This window comes from Mus caroli, chromosome 9 (assembly GCF_900094665.2).
Source record: "Mus caroli chromosome 9, CAROLI_EIJ_v1.1, whole genome shotgun sequence".
Taxonomy (NCBI): Eukaryota; Metazoa; Chordata; class Mammalia; order Rodentia; family Muridae; genus Mus; species Mus caroli.
In genome coordinates this window covers 36,454,565-36,477,288 of record NC_034578.1, presented here as the reverse complement: position 1 = coordinate 36,477,288, position 22,724 = coordinate 36,454,565, and the positions used below count along the sequence as shown (strand labels likewise).

At 40.3% G+C, this 22,724-nt stretch overlaps 1 protein-coding gene across 2 annotated transcripts; it reads left to right on the top strand.

The window, feature by feature from the left end:
- Positions 1-2,357: 2,357 nt before the first annotated feature.
- On the top strand, positions 2,358-21,122 carry LOC110302314 (von Willebrand factor A domain-containing protein 5A-like). Of its 2 annotated transcripts, none has more exons than XM_029481207.1 (20): positions 2,358-2,449; positions 2,663-2,767; positions 5,138-5,195; positions 5,305-5,507; positions 5,764-5,986; positions 6,105-6,280; positions 6,515-6,629; positions 7,895-8,064; positions 8,282-8,370; positions 8,758-8,902; positions 9,467-9,546; positions 11,487-11,601; positions 12,294-12,458; positions 12,723-12,823; positions 13,075-13,319; positions 14,533-14,631; positions 14,726-14,830; positions 15,311-15,441; positions 19,516-19,642; positions 20,152-21,122. In XM_029481207.1, exons 3-20 carry the CDS (start codon positions 5,153-5,155, stop codon positions 20,229-20,231), a joined length of 2,412 nt encoding a protein of 803 aa, XP_029337067.1. In that variant the 5' UTR covers positions 2,358-2,449; positions 2,663-2,767; positions 5,138-5,152; the 3' UTR covers positions 20,232-21,122. The 2 variants fall into 2 exon arrangements, with proteins under 2 accessions (XP_029337067.1, XP_029337068.1); XM_029481208.1 differs by having other exon boundaries at positions 20,124-21,122.
- Positions 21,123-22,724: the final 1,602 nt, after the last annotated feature.

Genomic DNA, 22,724 nt, shown 5'->3' with positions numbered 1-22,724 from the left:
TTGACTTGTGCAGCTTCAATGTGATAGTTTTGCTTTATTTTCTATCTTATTCTCTCATATTTTTGGTTGGGAAGAAAGAAAGAAAGAAAGAAAGAAAGAGAGAGAGAGAGAGAGAGAGAGAGAGAGAGAGAGAGAGAGAAAGCAAGCAAGCTGGAAAGGAAGGGAGGAAGGAAGGAAATGACTTGTGTGAAAACTAAAGGTTGGGATAAAGACATTATTAGACAGTCATGAACAGAGTTTAAGCATTATTTTTACAAATGTCTGATTAAAGTTAAGAAAGAAAAATATACAGAAAATGGAAAATGTACAATATTAAAGGCTGGTAACTTTCTGAAGTGATGAAGAGAAAACTCAGTGTCCAAGGACATGATACATGCTGGGTACGAAGTGACCGGAGTCTCTTTCCAGCATCCAGGGACCTCTCTGAGTTACCTGGGGGAAGGGCAACACTTTCTGCTCCTGAGGCTTTAATAGAGGAACAGTCAGGCGATTGCTCAGCTGGCAGCTGGAAGAAGACAGTTTGGGACTTCTGAACTAGGAGAGATGGGAAAAGAGAGAGAGTGAGGAAAAAACAGCAAAACTTAAAAAAAAAATGACAGTGAGGAAAACAGTTTCAATGACAAAGATAAAAATGAAAACAGGAACATATGTAAGGAAAGTGTAAAAATGGTAAATGAGTGCAAATGTCTAATACAATAAGGGAAAACCGTGCTCTTTTCAAAACAAAGAAAACAAACAAAAGAAAAAGAAAGACAGGAAGAAAAATGTCCCAATGGCTTGTTATAAGCCAATTTTTATGATGTCATATTCTCAATCAAGATTTCTTCTTCTCAAATGACTCCAGCTTATGTCAAGTTGATATAAAACCAGCTAGTACTGTTGGGTAATCATATTCCTATCTCCTCTTATTGACAAAATACAAATTCGTATACCAGTGCCTTTCATATATACACAGATGTATGTATAATACGTATGCATATAAAATGACGTTTTTCTTTAAAGGATTGATCATTGGACTCATGAAAAACTTTAAAATGGAAAAAGTAAATTACACATTGTTTTAAAATAAAGTTTGGATTTATGGTTAACTATAAAGTTCTATTTATTTGTGTATATTTGCCATAAATATTCCTCAATTCTGCTTCTTACAACATGTGTGTCATGTCTTTTCTGTGGAAGACAAGTTCTAGGTTTTTATTCCAGAGGGAGAAATCTGTTCAGTATGCCAGGTTTTGGCTTTTGCTGTTAGATACTCCAGCAGACAGTGAGCAACACCAGATGTGATTTCTACAGTGTGTGTTCTGGATGGAACTGGAACGTAACCTGGGGATGGAAGCCAGGATACCTCAACTTCAACTTTGAAACTCGAAGCGCTGATGTAAACCGCTGATGTAAACCCATTGGCAATTAAATCTGTTACAGAAGCACCGCATTTCCACACCGGGTCTTTCTGTTGTTATAATTTTAAATGTTCACGTGAAGAAGGAATTGCCTGCCTTTGACTTTGCCTGGTCTGTGATCCATCCTCTGCAGAGAGCAGGCAGAGGTAAATTAGCAATCTTGGAAATTCAACAGGGATTCTCTTCCCTGCAGTTGCTTCAGTCATAGAGTTGCTATGTTACAGCAGAGCCAGAGAGGTGGGCGTGTTTTCCAGGAACATTAATCCGCAGCTGTTTTCATTTTTCTTGACTCACAGCACCGGGATTTCTGCGGAAGGTAAGAGCCAGCACTGCAGACATCCCTCTCCCAGCTCTGAAAACACACCCCCACCCCGGACTTAAACATTGCCTTCCCTTCCCGGCTCCACTTACTTAGGAGGCCCATCCCCCTTTAGGGGCTTGCTTAAACTGCAAGATCCAAGTGTGGGGAGTGGGTACTTGGTGATTTCTGCGCCATTGGAAGTTTATCGGGATGCAAGAATCCTTTAATCATCTAATAACCTCAAGCAAGTCCCTCCCTCTTGTTGTCTGTCTTGTTGTCTTCTCTTTCTCTACTTCCTTAAATCTTTCGCGCCTACTTCTTCAAACTCCAAAGTTCCTTTCCTTTCAGTCCATTAAGTTATCAGTTTTATGTAAAATTGTGCCATGGGAACGCAGTTAGAACGAAAACTGAAAACTGATTGGAGCTCTTAAGTTCTTAAAATAAATATATAAATCTCAGGAAAACTGACCGTTTTTCTAAGTCTTGAAGTACTGAAAATCAAGAGCAGACAATTGAAAGTTGAAATTAACCCCCACCCCCCGAAACTATGTAAGCTCCCCTTTCCAAGTCTCCTCCATGGTTAGCTTCGCGTTCCCAGCAGCCAACAGCAGGGGAGTGGCCAGCTGTTTCTTCACACTCCCGCCCCCTTCTCTGCAGTTGTTCTGCCCTGAGGGTCCACACCGGAGCTGATCCCCAGCGACTCACTGAGAAGCCCTCGGTCTTCCACGTCCACCACCAGCAACAACAGGTTCTTGGATCTTGGTCCCACCTGAGGAAACTCTCTACCTTAAATAGACACTTTTCTCATTTTTTTTTCCCTGAGAAGCAGAACGAAGCCTTGCCACAATTGACTGTTTATATGAGAAAGGGTGGAAAGGGCAGGGAAATCCCTCCGCGAGCGAAATTTACTATGAGGTTAGATTCAGGAAATAAAGGATATTTGTTTTGTTTTTCACTACAGGTGACTGTGGTCTGCCTCTCTCCTCTCAGCCTCCTGCAGTGGCCACTGGCAGCCTGAGATCTCTGCTGCCAGACACAGTACATCTTTCTGCTCTTGCTGCTCCGGGTGAGTCTCCTGCTCTAAGCTTCTTATTGATGACATTAGACATTCTTTTCCCTTGCCTCAGGCCTTTCCTATGGCACTTTGTCTTATTTAAAAGACGCCCCCCCCCCTTCTCGTATGTTTTCCTAGATGCTCCGTGTTTTCATAAATTATCATCTGTTGCAATTCTTGCTTTCCTGTCAAGCGGTAAAACATTTTAACAGCCAGGATTAATTCCGCAGTTGTTGAAGAATAACGTGGAGAGTTGGGCTAGAATCATAGCTGCCGATTTGTGGGAGTGGGTGTGTGTGATCAACATGCAGATTGCGCTCTCTCTCTCTCTCTCTCTCTCTCTCTCTCTCTCTCTCTCTCTCTCTCTTTCGCTCGCTCGCTCGCTCGCTCGCTGTGTGTGTGCCGGCGCGCGCGCACGCGCTGACTATACTAAGGAAATGCTGTATCACTAAGATACGTCACAACTCAGATTTGTAATTGCTATTAAGATGAGGATGGTTGACCCAGGAGTAGCACTGTCCAGTGCTTTGGAACCTTTGAGGTAGGGCTGCCCCACAAAAAAAGACAAAAGCCCTTATTTGCATGGTTGTAGGAAGGTGGAGGTATTTAAATCAACTGCCCCTTCAGCCAGTTCATCAGCATCAGAGCAACAGTTGTCCTGAGCATGCAGTGTGCTCCAGGCAGTGCCGCTTCAGCTCCAGTGAAAAGTACCATTGTTGGTGCCTGCCACTGCAGCTCAGGTCAATTTTTTTTTTTTTTTTTTTTCACAACAGGGGAAGGGAAGCTAGGTGATGATCAGATACAGAATGCTCTCATGGAAAAATTTACAGCCATCATAGGTGTTAGTGGAAAAACGGTGTTCCCTTGCGTGGTTTTTAGTCTCTTTAATAAAAACATTAAGAAAGAAGCTGACTTAGAAGGAAGCTCCAGGATGGTTATATTAGAGTTGGAGGAAAGGAAGACAAATAACTTGGCATCTGCTAGAAGGAGAAGAGAGTCTATCCATGCCCTTAATTTAGGCATTTATGTGGCTGTCAAAGGAGAGGTAGGTCTATAGAAAAACATGTAGAAAGCCTGTCCTACTACCATAAGCCAGTAGGCAATAGAGTCCTGTGTGATAGAAGCTCTGTGAACTCCACATTGTGGGAGGCCTAACAGGTACCAGGGTAAATTAATTATCCCATTAAGAAGACAGTCCTTTCTCTTTAGCTGGCTACCTTTTGGAGAGGCTCCTGACCTGGTGACTGACAAGCCCAACTGTATTAACTCGTAAGATAAGGACAACAACATATAATGCATGGCTCTATCCAGGGCCTTGGGTAGAACCCAGATTTTATTCTTTTCACCTGGAAGAAGTAACTCTCCTTTAATTGTCCTCCTCTCCCCCTGCAAAGCCCTCATACTTCCCCATTTTCATATGGTATTTTCAATCCTGAAGTGGGGCCAAGCTCATGTTTCTCTTCCGAATGTTACCAAAGCCATCTGAAAGGGAATGGTTCATCATTCCGGATGGACTTCAGGGCCCTTAGAACCTGCATAGCTACCAAACAGGGAGACTCAGACAACATACGAACTCCGTGATAGGACAGTTATGGCCATCATAAAGCATGGGCTCCTTCCAGTTTTTTTTTTTTTAAAAAAACCATAACATGTTCTAGCTTTAAAAAATATTATACTATTATAGAAATTAAATGGGATATCTTACTTTTAAATTGAGGTTATGTCGCATTTATCTTATACATGTGTAAATTAGAAAAGCTGGGAAGTAACCTTGGTGATGTATTTGCATTCTGCCCTCTAGGACAATTCACTTACAAGGAGCCGGAAGGCAGACAACCCTCAAATTGTATAGCTGCTCACATAGGTCTCTGAGTGGTGTGAATGAGAAAATAAGCAGGAGATGTTTATTGAAAAGTAGTGACCATGACAACAGGAACACTGCTGACGTCATTGATGAAAGCCTTCTAAGGATCTGCCCCTGGTCTAGAAAGCTCGTCCATATGATTGACACATTTTCATGCTGGTATTATGGTTCTCATCTTAGACAGGACATACTAATGCTTAGTGGGGCTAAACTTATGGCACCTATTCAGTAGGTATGAGATGCAGTGTATTAGTCATACTTTAGGGAAAGTAGAATTATTGTGTAAAGCAGCCTCAGACATTTCCTGTTAGTGGACACCTCAGGACTCATATCTTCCCACCTAGTTTGCCATTTAATAAAAACCTTATCTTTGACATCTCCCTCTCCTCACACCACATCCTTCTTTCTAGCTCTAAAACAGTCACTCTGCATGCATTCTGCCAGAGAGATGTCAGGTGGTAGTATTTGAGTGCTTGACTCTAATGATGTACTATAGGAAATGATGCATCTTTCCACAGAACCGCAGCGTCAACATGGTGCGTTCTGGCGGCTTACTCACTAGCGTAAGAGATCCAGGTAAGCAAGAGCCAAGACTCTTAGTGCTGGATTCTTTAGAAACTAGGGAGTTCTGTGGGTGTGACTCTAGCACATCTTGTTGAACTATAGAACCCTGATCTTTCCCTAGTGGCACTGAAGAGCATTGCTGTGACTCTGTCCATCAATGATTTTGTGGCTGGTGTGTCTGCAACCCTAAACTATGAGAATGAAGAGAAATCACCCCTGGAGGCCTTCTTTGTGTTCCCCATGGATGAAGACTCTGCTGTCTACAGCTTTGAGGCCTTTGTGGATGGGAAGAAAATTGTGGCAGAACTTCAGGACAAGTACCAGGTTTATCCTCTCCCCTTCTTGACATTAATCAAATGCAGTAACTCAAACAAATTCGAGTACTGAATGATTTTTCCTTCTAATCTGTTTGCCTAAAATTATTTGGGGGTGCAGATAATTTGTCATCCAGAGTGTAGCTGCTCCAGTGACAGCACCTGTCAAAGTCCCTGGAAATAGTCTGGGCTCTATATGCCTCTGAGGTGTCCATTCATTGTTCATTGGTGTCATCTTTTTCCAATACTCATGTTATATCCTGAAGGCTCACAAAAGATATGAAGAGGCTCTCTCTGGAGGATATCAGGCCTACTTATTGGAGGAAGACAAGTGTTCCCGGGATGTCTTCTGTTGCAATGTGGGGAACCTGCAACCAGGGTCAAAAGTGTCACTGACCCTGAGATATGTGCAAGAACTTCCCTTGGAAGATGATGGGGCCCTGCGTTATGTGCTCCCAGCCATCCTGAATCCTAGATACCATCTCTCCGGTGAGTGCCTCTCCCTTTTGGATACCTGCCTTTGATGGCATAAGTTGGGAAAGTACAATGCATTTTTGGAATGCTAGATATGTTGACAAGAAACACCAAACTAGGGTTCTTTCTGTAGATGGACGTGAGGACAGTAATCTGGATATGAAGACCCCAATAGTCCCTTTGGAGGAATTGCCCTACACACTCAGCATGGTTGCCACTATCAGTTCCCAGCTTGGTATCAGTACAATCCAATCCAACTGTCCCTTGAATCCCATTGAGTACACTGGAGATAACAAGACCTCAGCTCAGGTAAATAGTGCAAGAGTTGCCAGTCCTTTAGTGCTTTCCCTATCGAATTCGTGGTCGTCATCCATCCTTATGGGATCCTCCACACTTTCTGAGCTACTGTCTTTTTTACCTACCCTTTGTACAATTATTCTTTTCATGCTACTCATGGAACCCTGTAGTCCTAGATTAGATTTAAACCTCAGGAAGCAATCAATGGAAGTTCTAACATGGCTCCTCTGCTGCTCCCTTCCTCAGGTTTCCTTGGCTGAAGGACACAAGTTTGACCGGGATGTGGAACTCCTGATTTTCTATAGGAAGGTGCATAGTCCAAGTGTAGCTGTGGAGATGGGGATGTCTGGAAGGCCATCAGGTATTTTCTTCCTAATTTGGAAATTTACCCCCTCGGAGCTCACCCTGCGTTAAAACTACTCTCAAATAATGACATTTTGATAGTTCTTTTAAGTGATCAGAAAAACATCAACAGTCTAAAATACTGAAGGTCGTCACACTTCTCTAACCAAACATAGTTTAATAATCAGGATGTTGTTGTTGTTGTTGTTGTTGTTGTTGAGATAGGATTTCTCTGTGTAGCCCTGGCTGTCCTGGAACTCACTTTGTAGACCAGACTGGTCTTGAACTCAGAAATCTGCCTGCCTCTGCCTCCCACCACATGACAATTATCAGGATGTTTAAGACCATTAATAAATAGTTAGAAGAAGAATGTGAGAAATAACTTGAAAAATGGAAATGGTATAAACTTGAACCATAACCAGTTTTGAAAAGATATAATTCAAAATAGTTCTATGGCATTTTCCCTTCTTAAAGGTTCAAACATGTCCAAATATGGCAGCTTTACCTGCCAAGCTATCTCTTAGGCCCTGCAATTAACATCTTAAAAAACAGTGAAATAAATACTCATTTCTTTGATTTGTTGAAGAAGTTCAAATTTATGGACTGCTTTTGGCAAATGTTGGCAAATGCTAGTCCTGGGTGTCTCACATGTGTTTTTGAGCTGCCAGGAAATGAACATTCATTGGCAATGACACCAGAGCCACTGTTACTTTTATACACTAATCCCCATTTCATCTTCATATTTCTTCTGTATCTTTTAAATGTTCGTAGCTCACCTCCAGCCCTTTGCAAGCTAACTGTTTAAAATATTAACAAAAAAAAAAAAAAAAAGGGAGAAAGGACACAAAGAAGCAAGTCAAACCAAACCACACATATACAACAAAACAAAACAAAACAAAACAGGGTTTGGGTTTGTATTTTTCCAGCTCACTGTTCTGTTCACAATTGATTTGGGGGGATGGGGAAGGGCAGGAAGGAGAGTGGGAGGACAAGGGAGAAGGAGAGAGGGAGAGGGAGAAAGAGAACAAAGCATTGTGGGAAGTGGATAAGTCGGTCCAGAGTCTTTCACATGTTAGGCAAATGCTTCAATTGACCTGTAACCACAGCACTCTTTTTCTTTGAGAAAGGACTTCATTAAATTACACAGGTTGGCCATGGACTCATTCTGCCTCCCAGAGTACCTTTAACTTGTGATTTTAAACCTATATCATCAAAGTGTTCTTAGGGACTTTAGAATTCTTGAGTTTCTTTCTGTCTTACAAGGTCTTAATCCTTTCTATATAGATAGTTTAATGGGAGCACCATCTGCAATGGTGAGTTTCTACCCAGATATCCCGGAAGTGGAGACTACAACAAAACGTGGAGAATTTGTGTTCCTTATGGACCGTTCAAGAAGCATGAATAGCCCCATGAGTTCCAAGGACAAGTCTCAGCTGAGAATAGATGCTGCCAAGGTAAAACAAACTCACTGAGGATAAATCTGGGGTTAGGGAGTGGTTCAGTTCAGCTCTGTTGGAGATGGAGATATGTTCCTTGTCTGAGTTCTTGGGGTTTCCTTAGAGTAAAAGATGGAATAAAGTAGTGTGACAGGCCACACTCTCCACACTTATACCAGTTGTGTGTGCATGTACACACCCAATCACTTTGCTGGTCACACTTTCTCACCTCCAGGAAACACTGATTCTGCTATTGAAGAGTTTGCCAATGGGCTGCTATTTCAACATCTACGGATTTGGAGCCACCCATGAGGAGTTCTTTCCGTAAGTTCCTAGAAAGAGGTGTCAAGAAGCTATACCAGGGCTTGCATTCAAGATAGCTAGGTAGGTGGGAATCCTTGCTGCCCAACTTGACAACCCAAGTTTGATTAACCAGAACTCACACGGAAGAAAGAAAATAAAATCAGTTCCCACAAATTGTCTTCTGACCTTTCACAGGTATGCTATTACACACACACACACACACACACACTGTTGTAAATTCACATAAACTATATATTTTAAAGAGAGAAAATGCATTGTGAAAGGGTAGGTATAAAGCTGACCTGAACTTGGGGGAAATCCGGGTAGGATTGCATTTGATAGGGATTTCTCATCCCTGGAAACTGGATGGTGTGCCCTCATGTGACCATGTGTGCTTGCCTCTCTCAGGGACAGCGTCATGTACAATCAGGAAACCATGCAGATTGCGGTGAAGAAAGTAAAGCGTTTGTTGGCGGATCTAGGAGGGACTGAACTTTTAACACCACTACGGAAAATTTTTAGGAAACCCCCAATCCCAGGGCATCCCTTACAGGTAAGAATTGGACCAAATCTAGCCGGGCGTGGTGGCGCACGCCTTTAATCCCAGCACTCGGGAGGCAGAGGCAGGCGGATTTCTGAGTTCGAGGCCAGCCTGGTCTACAAAGTGAGTTCCAGGACAGCCAGGGCTACACAGAGAAACCCTGTCTTGAAAAACCAAAAAAAAAAAAAAAAAAAAGAATTGGACCAAATTTAACAGAAGGGGGCAGAGGGAATGAAAATTCTCCTTAATAATGTATGTCCTTGAATGTCATAAAAAAAACTATGGAAACACTGTATGTGCTCCAGGCTTCTGCTATATAGGAGAGAGAAATAAAAATAAGATGTACTTGTCTTCTTAACTTAAACAAAACTAGTGTGTTAATGGCTGAAACTCCCAGGGATTTTGTGCTAACCCCATGCAAACAGAGTAAGCTAAAGAACAACACTGGAAAATAGTGATCTCCTACCTGTTTAAAGAGGCACCACAGAATTTGAATTGTTTCAAGGGTTAAGTTCTATTCTCTTAAAATGAACTTGACAGTGACTTGATGGATGTTCTATTGTCTGCTTTGTGCAGGTCTTTGTCTTCACTGATGGAGAAGTTGTTGAAACTTTTAGTGTAATCCGAGAAGTTATGTTCCAGAGCAAGAAGCACAGGTATAAGGGTGGGCTCCATTTCTACTGGGGAAACAGGGATTTTAACAAGGGCAAACTGTAGCCAAGCATTACCTGATTCTAAAGACTTATCAAGTGATTACTTATTTTCTATGAAAATAAAAACAGTACTCCAAATAACATCAACTATGTAAAAAACTAATTTATCCTTATCTTTTTGAATCTATTGAGTGTGTTATGTCCCCAGAGGGTTCTGTCCACAACTCTGTGACAAGGGACACTGCTCTTTGAAAGCCCATGCTTAGATTTTTACCTGTTTATCTATTCTTGCTATTTGTTCCAGAAGGTAAATTGATGCCTTCTGAGATCTTCACCCAAGTTATTACTATCTTTGTAGACATAGAATTTAGGTGTCTTAGTTTCTTTAATGTTTTCAAATAGTACTTGTTAAAATTACTTTGTAGAAATTCCAGCATAAATGGGAGAAGGAGTCAGTCCTGTTGAGTGAAGCTTTGGCGAATGAGCATTGCTAGGGCAGGAAAGTCTGTTTAGAGCAGTGGCCACTGGTAGGTTGCCCATGTGCCAGTGGGTGTCTTATATCCATATACACATGGAAAGTACTGAGTGGACTCTGTGTGTTAAAAAAAAAAGTTGATAGAGGAGACAGTTGATATACAGGGTATAGGAGGATTTGGAGGAAGTAGCTTAGGGTGGGTATGATTAACATACATTGTACACATGTATGAAATTCTCAAAGAACAAAAAGGAACTATTTATAGATCTATTTTCTCTAGTTTTCTGGTGGCTTAGTAAACTGCAGCTGGCATTTCCATGAGCAGAAGCCAAACTGAGTGCTAGAACTTAAGCTACATAGTTAATTCTTGTATGTCTTACGAACTCAGTCAAACCCTTGATTTTCTTCCTCAAGATGGAGAGAGTAACAGTATTTATTTAAAGTTTACTGTGATACTAGAAATAATAAAACTCTATAATCATCAGGAATTATCTTGGTACAATTTAAGTATCACAAATATTTTCTGTCATTGTAATTATTGTTTTTACTAGCTTTCCCATAAAGCAGTGTTCTAGGCAAACCATCAGGCATGAACAACTTTTAACTTGACTCTATACAGAAAGATAGTATAGATCTCATGGTTGAAAGTTTCTACTAGAAACTTTGCCATATGGAATAAATATCTGTGTTCTGTAAGAAGAGAATTCTCAGTTGGTTTTCTGTAATTAAGAGCTGAGTCCTGATTCTTGCATTTTTTTTTTTAGAGCATTAGATTTATAACTGATATCATTGGGAACTGAGACTTATATTAACTCAATCAAAAGAGATCAATAAACAGGCCCAGATTATACTATATTGATTCATGGTGAAAACTGTTTTACACCATCTAAAATACTTGTTTAATTTACCAATCATATATTGTCTTTGTATATACTGTTCTTCTTGGGAAATGAAATTATGGAAAACAACAACAACAAAAACAACAACAAAAAAAACCACTGCTATTGTGCATAGACTTGGACAGAATGAAAACTTTTCCCTTAGAAAAGCAGGGCACATGCTCCTCACCTGACATACTCCCTAGCAGGGGCAACACTATGTTAGACAGTGACAAGAGGTGCTGTTCACTCTTCATTTCTTTCCTCTTTTTTTAGAAGAGGAATTTTGTATTTAGACAGACAAGTTGGTAAAGAATGACTTTGGACACATTTCTTTGATTTTTTTGCACTTCAGATCTGAATGTTAAAATGAAATATGAGGTTATTTCAGGAGACTCTGAATAGGTAAATTGTGTCACAATTGTGAGACATTTTATGTATCTTTAAAATAGAACATGCTTAATGAATGGTAGTTATTACATAGTTATTCAAGAAAGTACCCTGTGTTCATATCATTTGTGATAATGATGTGTTAAATTGATAATTCCATTCAGGTTTCATCTTTAACCTCCGTCTTCTTACATTCACAGATGTTTCTCATTTGGCATTGGAGAAGGGGCCTCCACTAGCTTAATCAAGAACCTTGCCCGGGTGTCAGGGGGCACTGCAGAGTTTATCACAGGCAATGATAGGATGCAGTCCAAGGTGAGGATCAACCATGTATAGGGAAGTGGATACTACAATTAAAATCTCTGATAGAAAGGGACATTTCTTTAAGGGTAGGAGTCCAACTTAGCTCCAGAACACATTTTCTGATGCCTCCAGTGTTTAGCTCATATACTTAGTGGTGACAAATCTGGCCATGGAAAGAGGGCCTACTATAGTATGTAGACAAGTGTCTCTGGTTCTTTTATACATTAGCTCAGAGATGATTTGCTGACAGTTGAGGCTTTTGTGTTGAAACCAGACAAAGAGCTTTGGATGTCACACTTAAGAATCCACATATGTGCTTCAGGACCTTTTTTGGTGTTATATCCGACCTTTACTGCAAAAGATATCAGGCAAAAGAGAAAGATCAAGTGTGATATGTACTATAAAATCAAAGTGACTTCAAATTGATATAGCCATCTCCTGATATATTTCTAAGCATCTGACTCACAGTACTATCTTTACTAAATCTCTTCCCTGTGAGTCTCTTCCCCTCAGCTTTTCATCTCTTCATATTTATGTGTGAAATTAGACATAGAATTAATTAAGGCTCGTGAACTCTATATACAGTATGTCATCAATGGTACCAATATACATACATGGTACCAATATATATACAGTATGTCATCAATGGTACCAATCACTATCATTTCTTGCTTATACTTACTCTTCTCTTTCTTCTCCTGCAGGCCCTTAGATCTCTGAGGCGTTCTTTACAGTCTGTAGTAGAGGATGTCTCTCTGAGCTGGAATTTGCCTCCCCAGATGTTTGCACCTATGCTATCTCCAGAACAAACTTCTATCTTTAGGGGTCAAAGGCTAATCATCTACAGCCTACTGATTGGAAAAATACCAGTGAGTCCACAATCTTAATCTCTCTACCTGGTGTAGATACTTTCCTGGCAGGTTCCCTAAGTAGAAGAGATGGTTTTGAGATTCAACAGGTTATTGTATTTGCTAACTAGAGCTGTCCAGGCACTCGTCCTATCATACCAGGTTCCTGCTCTCCTGAACACATGGCTTCTGGATAGATAGATGTATTAAGCTGGGGTAGGGACCTGACATTTAGACCCACCATCTTCCAAGTAATTCCTCTTTGTCTCCTTCTCTCACGTACAGAAAGAAGAGGCAACCGGTGAAGTGTGTCTCTCATATAAGCTTCATGGTAAAAGTTATGAGGAAAAAGTGACATTTTCTCTACAGCCAAAGCCTGATGACAAGTGAGAGTTCTGTTTTCTTTCCCTTTCCTTCTTTCTTTATCCCCGTGGTCTTTGATGGCCGAATCCTTTTCTTGATGCTGAACAGAATTGTGTCCCACATTCACATTTTATCTCTTGCTCACTCACCTATTGCCCAGCTTTTCTCCTACATCCCCATCCTTCTGTGACATGTAACTTTTATAGGCTCCAATGAAAAGGCATGCAGGTTGGTTTTCTTACTTCCAGAATGTTTTTTTTTTTTTTCTTTTCAGCCTCACCATTCACCGTCTTGCTGCAAAGTCCATGATCCAGTCCAAAGACTTTGGCTTCAAGGAGACGTCACTAATGTATAAAAGAGATGTGTTGGACATCAGCCTAGAGTCTGGAGTCATGAGTTCCTTTACAGCCTTTGTTGCCATCAACAAGGAGCTCAACGAGCCCATCCAGGGGCCCCTGGTGCATAGGGATATCCCAAGGCCTATTCTCTTGGGTGCAGGTCCTAATAGGCCCTCTGATGGTAAGTTTTATCCTGTAAATACTTTTATGAATACGGAGCTTTTACTACTTCAGAATGGTATATAAAATTTTAAAATATTCTCACATTCCTTTTTCCCTTTGTCCTTCCACATACAGGATTTATGACTAGTCTTAAACTTTCCTTTTCCAAGGAGATTATATATATATATATATATATATATATATATATATATATATTGAGAAAAAGACTTGAAACCAAGTGTTGAGAAAAGAAACATGGAGAAATCTAAACATCAAAATTACAAATAAACCTTGAATGAGGTTGAAAGTTGAAGATAATTTGCGGTTTGGATGATTATAATGTGAAGAGTGCAATGATGACCAGTAGCTGAAACAATCACTAATTGTTAGTTTAGTCACTAAAACCAATGACTGAGACATGAAGAAGAAAAGGCGTCTTACATAGTCTAAAATATAGCCAGAGACCAAATATAATAGTCTCTAAAACACTACAAATACTGTGTGTGTGTGTGTGTGTGTGTTTGTGTGTGCGCCAATTAAATTCTGAAAAGTAGAACAGTGCTGACTGATGACAAGGTTTTCATGAGTTAGGAGATGGTGCTGAAGTAGAATAGAGGCAAAGTCCTTGGATTTGAAGAAGTCAGATGCATTTGCATTAGAATACTGCATTTGCTACCCACAGGAGTAGCGGAATTGTCCAGTTGATGGTAGAGGTTGATATGCAGTGGATGTCAGTTGTCTGAGTTACAGATAGTTCAATGGATCATAGGAAGTAACAAAGAAGGCTGAAAATATGAAGACAGAAGGTAACCCAAATGATGGAGGAAGTGGGGTCATATGGGCCTGAAGAAGCTGCCAACACCAATACTCAACACTTCTTCTTACAGATACAGTCCTTGGGCAAGGACATTTTAGGAGTGATAACAAGTTTAAGGGAGGAGAAAAATTTACTTCAAGTTAAGACATGGTTGAAAGGAGCTCCCTGGGATGAATCAAAAGATAGATGAAAGATTAATTCTTGTGTACTGGGGGTTTCAGAGGAAGGAAGGTAGAAAAGGTGGTTCGGAATGCACTAGAAGGCAGTATATCAGGGAAGAATGGGGCATAGGGGTGATGACTGAAGCTAAGGAAGATGGGAGCACTTGGGTCTCAAATCATCAGACTTCATTGTCCTTTTCACCTTTGTAGAACATAGATGCCTCAGTGTAAATGTCTGTACTGGTGTCTTTCAGGTTATCCCAAAGCTTTATTCTGTGCCAGTGCTCCTGTAACTCTGCCTCCATGGCTGAAGGGCTCAGGAAAATGTGTTGCTACAATATTCATGCCAAATGGTGAGGATCCTTAAAGTTCAATGCATCCTAGTGGCTGGTACAATCTCAGAGAATGTTTGTCTTACCAAGGTTTGTCTCACACACTTCTGACTAGGCACACCCCAACAGCGTCAGAACAGCCAAAAGAAGAAATGTGTGGTTCATACAGATACTCGCCCTGAGTTGCCCCACCTGGCTAAATATGACAGCTACCCACAAGGTGAGAGAGACCTTGGATTGTATTTCTCTGATATAATGGTAATTGAAGAACTAGTCCTCCTAATCTCCCTACCAAGGAAATCTATCAAGAGCCCCTGCTAGCAGGTGAGATTTTTTTTTTTTTTTTGAGTATGTGCATTTGCTATGATCAGCCCAACTCCACTGAACTACAACGTAAGATCTAAAAACCTCCTCTAATGGGCTCTGGTATGTCTTTTACACTAACAAACTTCTGTTTACCATCTTTTCTTTCATAAGCCCCTTGTAGGCTTGCAGAACGGACATACCATCTTATTTGGCTGACTCTAGGCTGGCCATCCCTTTACATATTGATCATGATGATGCATCTTGAGGATGTCTGAAGGCTTTCTTTCTACAGCCCTCTTGCTATTGTATGGCTCTGAATTCAGAAAGCCACTCAGGTAGGCTAAGAAAACAATAGCTACATAATTCCTAAACACTTCATCTTTTCTTCTCAAAGGGAGTAAGGAGCATAGTATTGCACAGCTGATATATCTCCAGAATGCAGATGGTTCCTGGGATATGAATGAGGATTTAGCTAAGATTCTAAGTACTAGTTTGGAAGACATCACAGCTGCACGCCCTACTGAGGTAAGATCCAAAAAGAAAAAAAAAATTTAGTAAGTGAGTGTTTTTTATACAATATTGTTAGTAGTGAAGTTTTTTTATGACTCAAGTTCTACTTAGGAGAATAGGAAGGTGATATTACCTAGATTAACATCTAATAATGAGCGATTAATTGTTTTGTGAGTATAATGGAACTGTAAGAACAAGAACAAGAGTAGTATTCATATGAACTTCACTCCAAGGGTAGTAGATAGATACCAAAGGAAAATCTAAAGCCCTCTATTATGTCATTTATATTCTCTGCTAGATTCTTCATTGTAAATGTAAAAATTCATATGCGTCCTGTTACTTGTCTCTCACATCAGTGAAGTAAGCTAGGTTTGTGTCTTTTTTTCTTCTTTTTTTTGCATTGATTGTTTTTTTTATTGTTGAAGCAAATATCCATCAACAAGTGCTAAACAGATTTTTACAAGCGTACTGTATTAAAATTCCTTCAATGTATTATAGTTACATATGAGTTAAATCCGATACAGACACCTTTTCACTAAGTTAAAATTATGTTTACTGAGCTATATTCTTTTTCTGAAAGCTCTGGGGAAGAGTCTATTTCCTTAGGCTCGGGATCTTCCAAAGGAAGTTGGTATCTCTTCATCAGATTCCCTTCCATCTTTAAGGTCAGGGGTGTTACATTTCTCTGTGGTTTCTCTTTGACTATTGTTGTCTCCATCTGAAAGCAGAGTAAATGATTCAGCACATTTACACAATCATGAGATCACTCTAGGCTTCTGAGAACTTCAAGAACAACGTTCATGACATTAATCTTACATTTTGAGATATAAATGAGCATGTTTATAAGGTTCAAGGATTGGGATGTAAACATGTTTGGAGGCCATTATTGTACATACTATGAACCCTAAAGGGTAGTTAAAATTCAAAGAATGAATAGATAGGTATCACTGTGTTCAAGGGTCCAAGGAAAGATTTATCCATTTGTAGAAGGATAAGTTTGTCCATCTGAGAAGTAGCTGAAGCATACTTATGTCCATCTGAAATTTTTACCCTTTTCTTATCTTTATTTTAGTGGATATTTTCTTTATTTACTTTTCAAATGTTGTCCCCTTTCCTGGTTCCCCTACCTCACCAATCACCCTATCCCATCCCCCCTTCCCCTGCTTCTATGAGGGTGCTCCCCCACCCACCCAGCCACTCCTGCCTCCCCACCTGCACATTCCCCTTCACTGGGGCATCGAACCTTCACAGGACCAAGGGCTTTTTCTTCCATTAATGCCCAACAAGGCCATCCTCTGCTACATATGCAGCTGGAGCCATTGGTCCCTCCATGTGTACTCTTTGGTTGGTGGTTTAGTCCCTGGGAGCTCTAGGGAGACTGATTGGTTGGTATTATTGTTCTTCCTATGGGGTTGCAAACCCCTTCAGCTCCTTCAGACCCTTCTCTAACTTCTCCACTGGGGATCCAGTGTTCAGTCCAATGGTTGACTGCTAGCATCTCCCCGCTGTCAGGCTCTGGCAGAACCTCTCAGGAGACAGCTATATTAGGTTCCTGTCAGCATGTACTTCTTGCTATTCACAATAGTGTCTGCATTTGGTGACTTTATATGTGATGGATCCCCAGGTGGGGCAGTCTCTTGATGGGTCTTTTCTGCAGTATCTGCTCCACAATTTGTCTCCTTATTTGCTATATTGAGTATTTTGTTCCCCCTTCTAAGAGGGACCGAAGTATCCACACTTTGGTCTTCCTTCTTCTTGAGCTTCATGTGGTCTGTGAATTGTATCTTGGGTATTCTGAGCTTTTGGGCTAATACCCACTTATCAGTGAGTCTGTGTCTTAAGAACCCCTAACAATAGTTCGGTTATGGCTTCACCTTGAATCAACTTTAGACAAAGTTAGTTGAAATCACAATAGGCTGACCAATTATTTCAAATGTATTGACTCATTGGGATGTGGATAAATTATACTTCAGATTGTAGGATAACTTGATAATTCATCTAATTGGTGAGAAATTCTTGAAATATAGGATAAATTACAAAATTAGGAAAAAACCTTATATTCTAAATAATTACTAAACCAGGAATGTCACTTCGTCTCTAGCCACTGTTGTCAAGTACAGTATCCACTAGTGGCATATGGCTATTGTGTGTCTTTGAATGTGATTAATGCAAAAAGAGGCCGCGGTTTTAACTGAAGTGCAGTGTTTAGCACACAGCTATTTCAAAGGATCAGCACAAAAATACATTACAGAATTTATTTGGTTTAGATTAAATGTTAATATGGTGATTTGTAGTGTATGGAGTGATATAAAATACGCAAGCAACTGAGAATACAGTTCACAGGTATATACAATTATAAAATACAGGAACAACTGGGTTGTTGTTGGGTATATACTGCTCATGTTGGTCAGGTACAAGTCTTGCAATATGAAGCTCTTGAAACAACAACAAGGTGCTAAAATTACTGTGCTGTTTATTTTTCTCTTTAAAAACATGAGTATTTGAAGATTTTAAAGGACATGTGTTTAGTGTTGTATTTTTATATTTTAAAAATGCTATTTAAAAGAAAAGGATAATTGATAAAAATTGCAAAGAAGATACAGGGATAATGAAACCTTTAGCAGAGATTGATTGAGAGCATCACATGTGAGATGTGAATCCCTTTTTCACCATGGCAAGCAGATTAACAGAACTAAGTAATCAGAGAGCTGGTGTAGAAGATTTCAGTAAAGGATTTTATTGTTAAAAATAAAGAAATGTCTGGACCAAGTATAAATTAGTTGGAAATATGTAGCTCTAAGTAGTGAGTATATTTTAAGCTGTAGTATTTTTTTAAGTATTTAATTATTTTATTTGAATATTTCTTAAATCCTCCAAGTTCTGCATCTTTATGTTGGTCAGTGTTTCCAAAGAAGATTCGGATGAACATGAAGACACAGGTGTTGCTTTTGCTGTGTGACAAACTGAGGGGTGGATAGTTTATGCAATAGTATCCCGATCCGAAATAAAGAAAAGTGGGTCTGGGTTCTGAAAGTATTAGATAAGAGAATTGGGATTTTATTTCATAAAATAACCATAATCTATATTATAAATGAAAGCAAATTTGGCTATTTTCACCTGTACAAGCAGAGAGGAGAGGCACAATGTCTTAACAGAAGTTTCTTGTGAAGCCAGACATTACAACTGGCTAAAACACAGCAAAAAGCAGAAGTTCTGATGGTTGGTCAGGGCCACAGGTTGACCTCTAAAGCCAAATGCTTTGGTTGTAATCATTGAATTTGCCAAATACATTTACTTCCAGAAGTGACCATTTCAGGGTATGTTTTAAAAATAGCTGTGACCCTTTAGAGAAGGAGAACATGCCTGGTATTCCTCGTTCTTTTACATGAACAGTTTTCTTAGGGATGAAGTACAGGTTCTGAAACAGCCTCATTCAAAGAGGACAAGAAAGCTGAGTCTGGATGTGGATAGTCATACTACAAACCATGAAAGTTCATTGATCTGCTGAGTCTAAAAGCTGAAACCTTAAGAAACAATGAGTGAAAACTCTTGAATGATATTGTTTTCCTGAAGTGTTCATTCAACAATGTGATTAGTAAGGAAGGATTCATTTGGTCTTTCGTCTCACCTTTATCATTAATTCTAGGATAACACTGGAAAAAATATTTTATGTTTCTATGACTCTTTTTTCTTGTAACTATTTAGTTGAAATTTTTGTTTCTCCCTTCCAGACCAGAAATAAGAAAGATGATTCATATAATAATAATAATTTGTAAAGGCAGCTTTATATGTATGTTCTTGTCTGGGCATAGTGGGAGCATCTCAAAGGTATTTGACTAGTTCCCATTGCTGACCTAGTGGTCGTATTGGACTTAAAGCTCAAGACATTTCTGTCCTAAGACCCAGTGGATTGCTAATCTGATAATCAAGAAAAACATCTCACATGATATGTGCATGGTGGGGATAAATAAGAAACAAACTCCACGCAGCAGCAGTTTGGGGGATACAGAAGACATGAAGTTTTGCATGTTTCATCTTGAGGGACTTCTTGATTCATCCTGGGCATGAGAGAATTCTCTGTCTATGCAGGTGTTAGAACCCTCAGCCTGGGCTACAATGCTGGCTGTGACCTGGCTGCATGCCAATGGCAAGGAATTGAAGGACGAGTGGGAGCTTCTGGAAAGAAAGGCTGTGGTTTGGCTTCACAATAATTCAGGTAGGAACACAAACACAGCCCCCACCCCTTTTCCTTCTTCTTTAGGAAGGCAGCTACTGTGACTCCAGGCCTGACAGAGAATAAGCACTGGATAGTCCCCAAATTCACTGCCACCATGCTAATTTGGAACTTTTCTGCTCCCTTAGCTCATCTTTCTGTGGCAGAATATGGTTGAAGTTCATAATTGGGGGTGGAAAGGGGTGAGTAAAGGTGGAAGGGGCAAAGGTGGGGAGGTGTCGAATGGCAAGGTGTAGTAGCAACTGTCCTCTGGTACTCAGTACTGAGCTGAGTATCCATAGTCCTGGATGCTCCTTGGGCAGTCTTTGTCTCCCTATTGCTGAGTAGACTAAAGGCTAATTGGAGCACACAGAAAAGAAGAGCCAGGAGTACTGAGGAAGAATGTAATAGAAGTGAGGGTAGATGACTTGAGAGGATGAGAGAAGTCAAGGAATGAGATTTCTCTCCTTCTGTTATCCCACAGCCCTGACTCTTATTTTTCCTCTCCATAGTCCGTGGTTTCAACAAGCTTATACGTACTGCCAACAAGCTCTTGAAGACATCTTTGAGTCCCTCGATCTTCAAGTTATAAGAGTGATGCCCGGGAGAATGGCATTCTTTCCTGCCTCCTGCCACACCCTTCACCTCGTCTCCTAAGATAGATTTTTGTCTTGGGTACCTTATCACTTGTATCTTACTATAAAAGTGAAGGGTGAGCTTTGGCTATCTGTTGTAGGTCCCACTGGATATAACTTTGGGTGTCTGTGTGTCCCTATGTCTGTGTGCTGGTAGATATAGAAACTATTTCCTATCTTGGAGCAGTATAGAACATTTGCATGTCGTGATGGTTCTCCTAACTTTTAAAAACATCTTTTACTCCAGTCCATGGACAGACTGTGGCAGTGCTGCTAGAGAATTCCTGCATCAAATAATTGTCTTCATTATCCTTTTAGTACTCACCTTTCATTTTGTAGACTTGTCATTATATACGTTATGTACTCAAATACAATTTCCATTCTTGGAAGAAGTCAGATGTAAACTGCAAGCCAACGTCAGGGTCAATGTAACTTTAAGATCACAGAGAATCAGGGTTCCCATTTTGTTCATTGTTACTGTTGGGAACATTCTTGATGTACTCACTCTATGTGGCCCTTGTCAGTCTATGCTCCACACCTTTCTTTCTCCTGCCCAAGTGATTTGAGATGAGTCAAACTTGTAAATAGATGTCTGCCCATGGCCATTAACCATTCTATAAAAGGTTGATGATGAAATCTTTAGACCTAGCTTAAATCCATTAAACCCATGAATTTGGTTATGGTCAGGTTTACTCAGAATTAATGTAGGTTGTGATGAGACCTGAGTATGTTTGGTTTTTCAGCCCATAAAGATTGGAGTTCCCTGATCACTCTGACACTTGCTTTTCACATACCCTATCATATTAAATGACCCTATGCCTCCAGGTTGCTGTTTTACCAACATTAAAGTGGCTATTTCTACTCTGACTTTGTGTTGGTCTTTTGTCAATTGATTGAATGACCATGAGTTAAGTTCTATTATCCCATTTTCAGCTCCAACATTTGGATGTGCCCATTGTTCACACTGTGTTTATTAATGCAACACTAGAGACAGGGCATGGTTTATGCCTTCAACCAGACTTGACCCTCTGTCCAATAAGCCAATTTTAAAAGCTAAATTAATGGTACAAAGTAGAATAAAAATTTATTCAATATAGTTACACTGGGAAGAGGGACAAAGAGACCCAGACCTTCTCCAAGTTCAGCTAGCCCAAGACTTCTCCAATGTGATTTCTCTAACTCTATCATCTTCAAGGTCCTGAAGAGGGACTAAAATTGAAATAAAGGGCCAAATAGATGTGTGTGTGTGTGTGTGTGTGTGTGTGTATGTGTGTGTGTGTGTGTATCATAGGTTTTGAAGGTCAATTCCTATTTTGTGGGTGGGATCCCCTTTTCATTAGTCTGACATTCAGATTGGGAGACATATGTGTTTCTTTAGAAAAAAAATAATCTCAATTACTGCCAGTCTAGCTCCACTATCACAATATCCTCTGTTGGCAGACTATCTCTTTCCTTTTTTTATTTAAATAAACTGTCTTTTTAGAAGTATGTCATTTCCTGTTAAAATAAAAGTTTACTGATCCTTTGTGCGTTTCACATCATGCACCCCAATCCTACTCATCTCCCTTTGTATCTGCCCTCGGCTCTTGCAACGTCCACCACAAAAGAAACAAAATAAAAATAAAATTCAAAACAACAACAGCAAAAACCTGTAAACAAAACCCATCTTCTGTGGAAACTGTAGCATGTCACTCTGTCCCACAGCATACCCTTTCGTACACATATCTTTAGTTGCAAATATTCATTGCATTGAGTCATCAGTTGGATGGAGGCCCCTGGCTGCTGCTACCCCATCAATACTGGATCCTCACCAGAACTGATCTTGGATATCCTGTGGTTGCCCTGTATCATGGAGCTCCTGCAGCTTTTGATCTGCAAAACTGGCCCTTTCACATGCTCTAGCAGTTCATGGATGAGGTCACTGTTGGGATGTATAGTCTCAACGCCCTTGATGCAGGCCTAGGTGGCATCTGAATCAATCACCCTGCCAGCTCTCCTGTGCCCACAACATCAGAGTGAGCTCCCCAGCACTGCCCTAGCTAGCTCACCTAATGCCATACCAGGCAAAGGGTATTGTCAGCTCTACTCAAGTTCTTGGTGCTCATCTATACCTTTGTTAACCAAGGTCATCAGCTCTTATTGTGCTCCCTTGGTGAGCTGTAGGGCCTACTCTGTTATAGGCAGTGAAGGTCAGGGTCAGCTTTGCACAGCTCTTGGAAATCAACATGGTCCCAGTCAGCAGCCCAGAGCAGGGATGTTAGCATGACCTTTGGTTGTAATATGAGCCAGAGACATCACAGACCTCTGCTGCTCCATGACCATGGACTCCAACAAGACCTTCAGTGGCAGCATGGGCCTCTGGCACTTCACCATGACCTCAAGTGATAGGGGAGGTTACTCACATCATGCTGTTTCTTGCCACTTGAGTTTTCAATTCTGCCTCTCTTCAT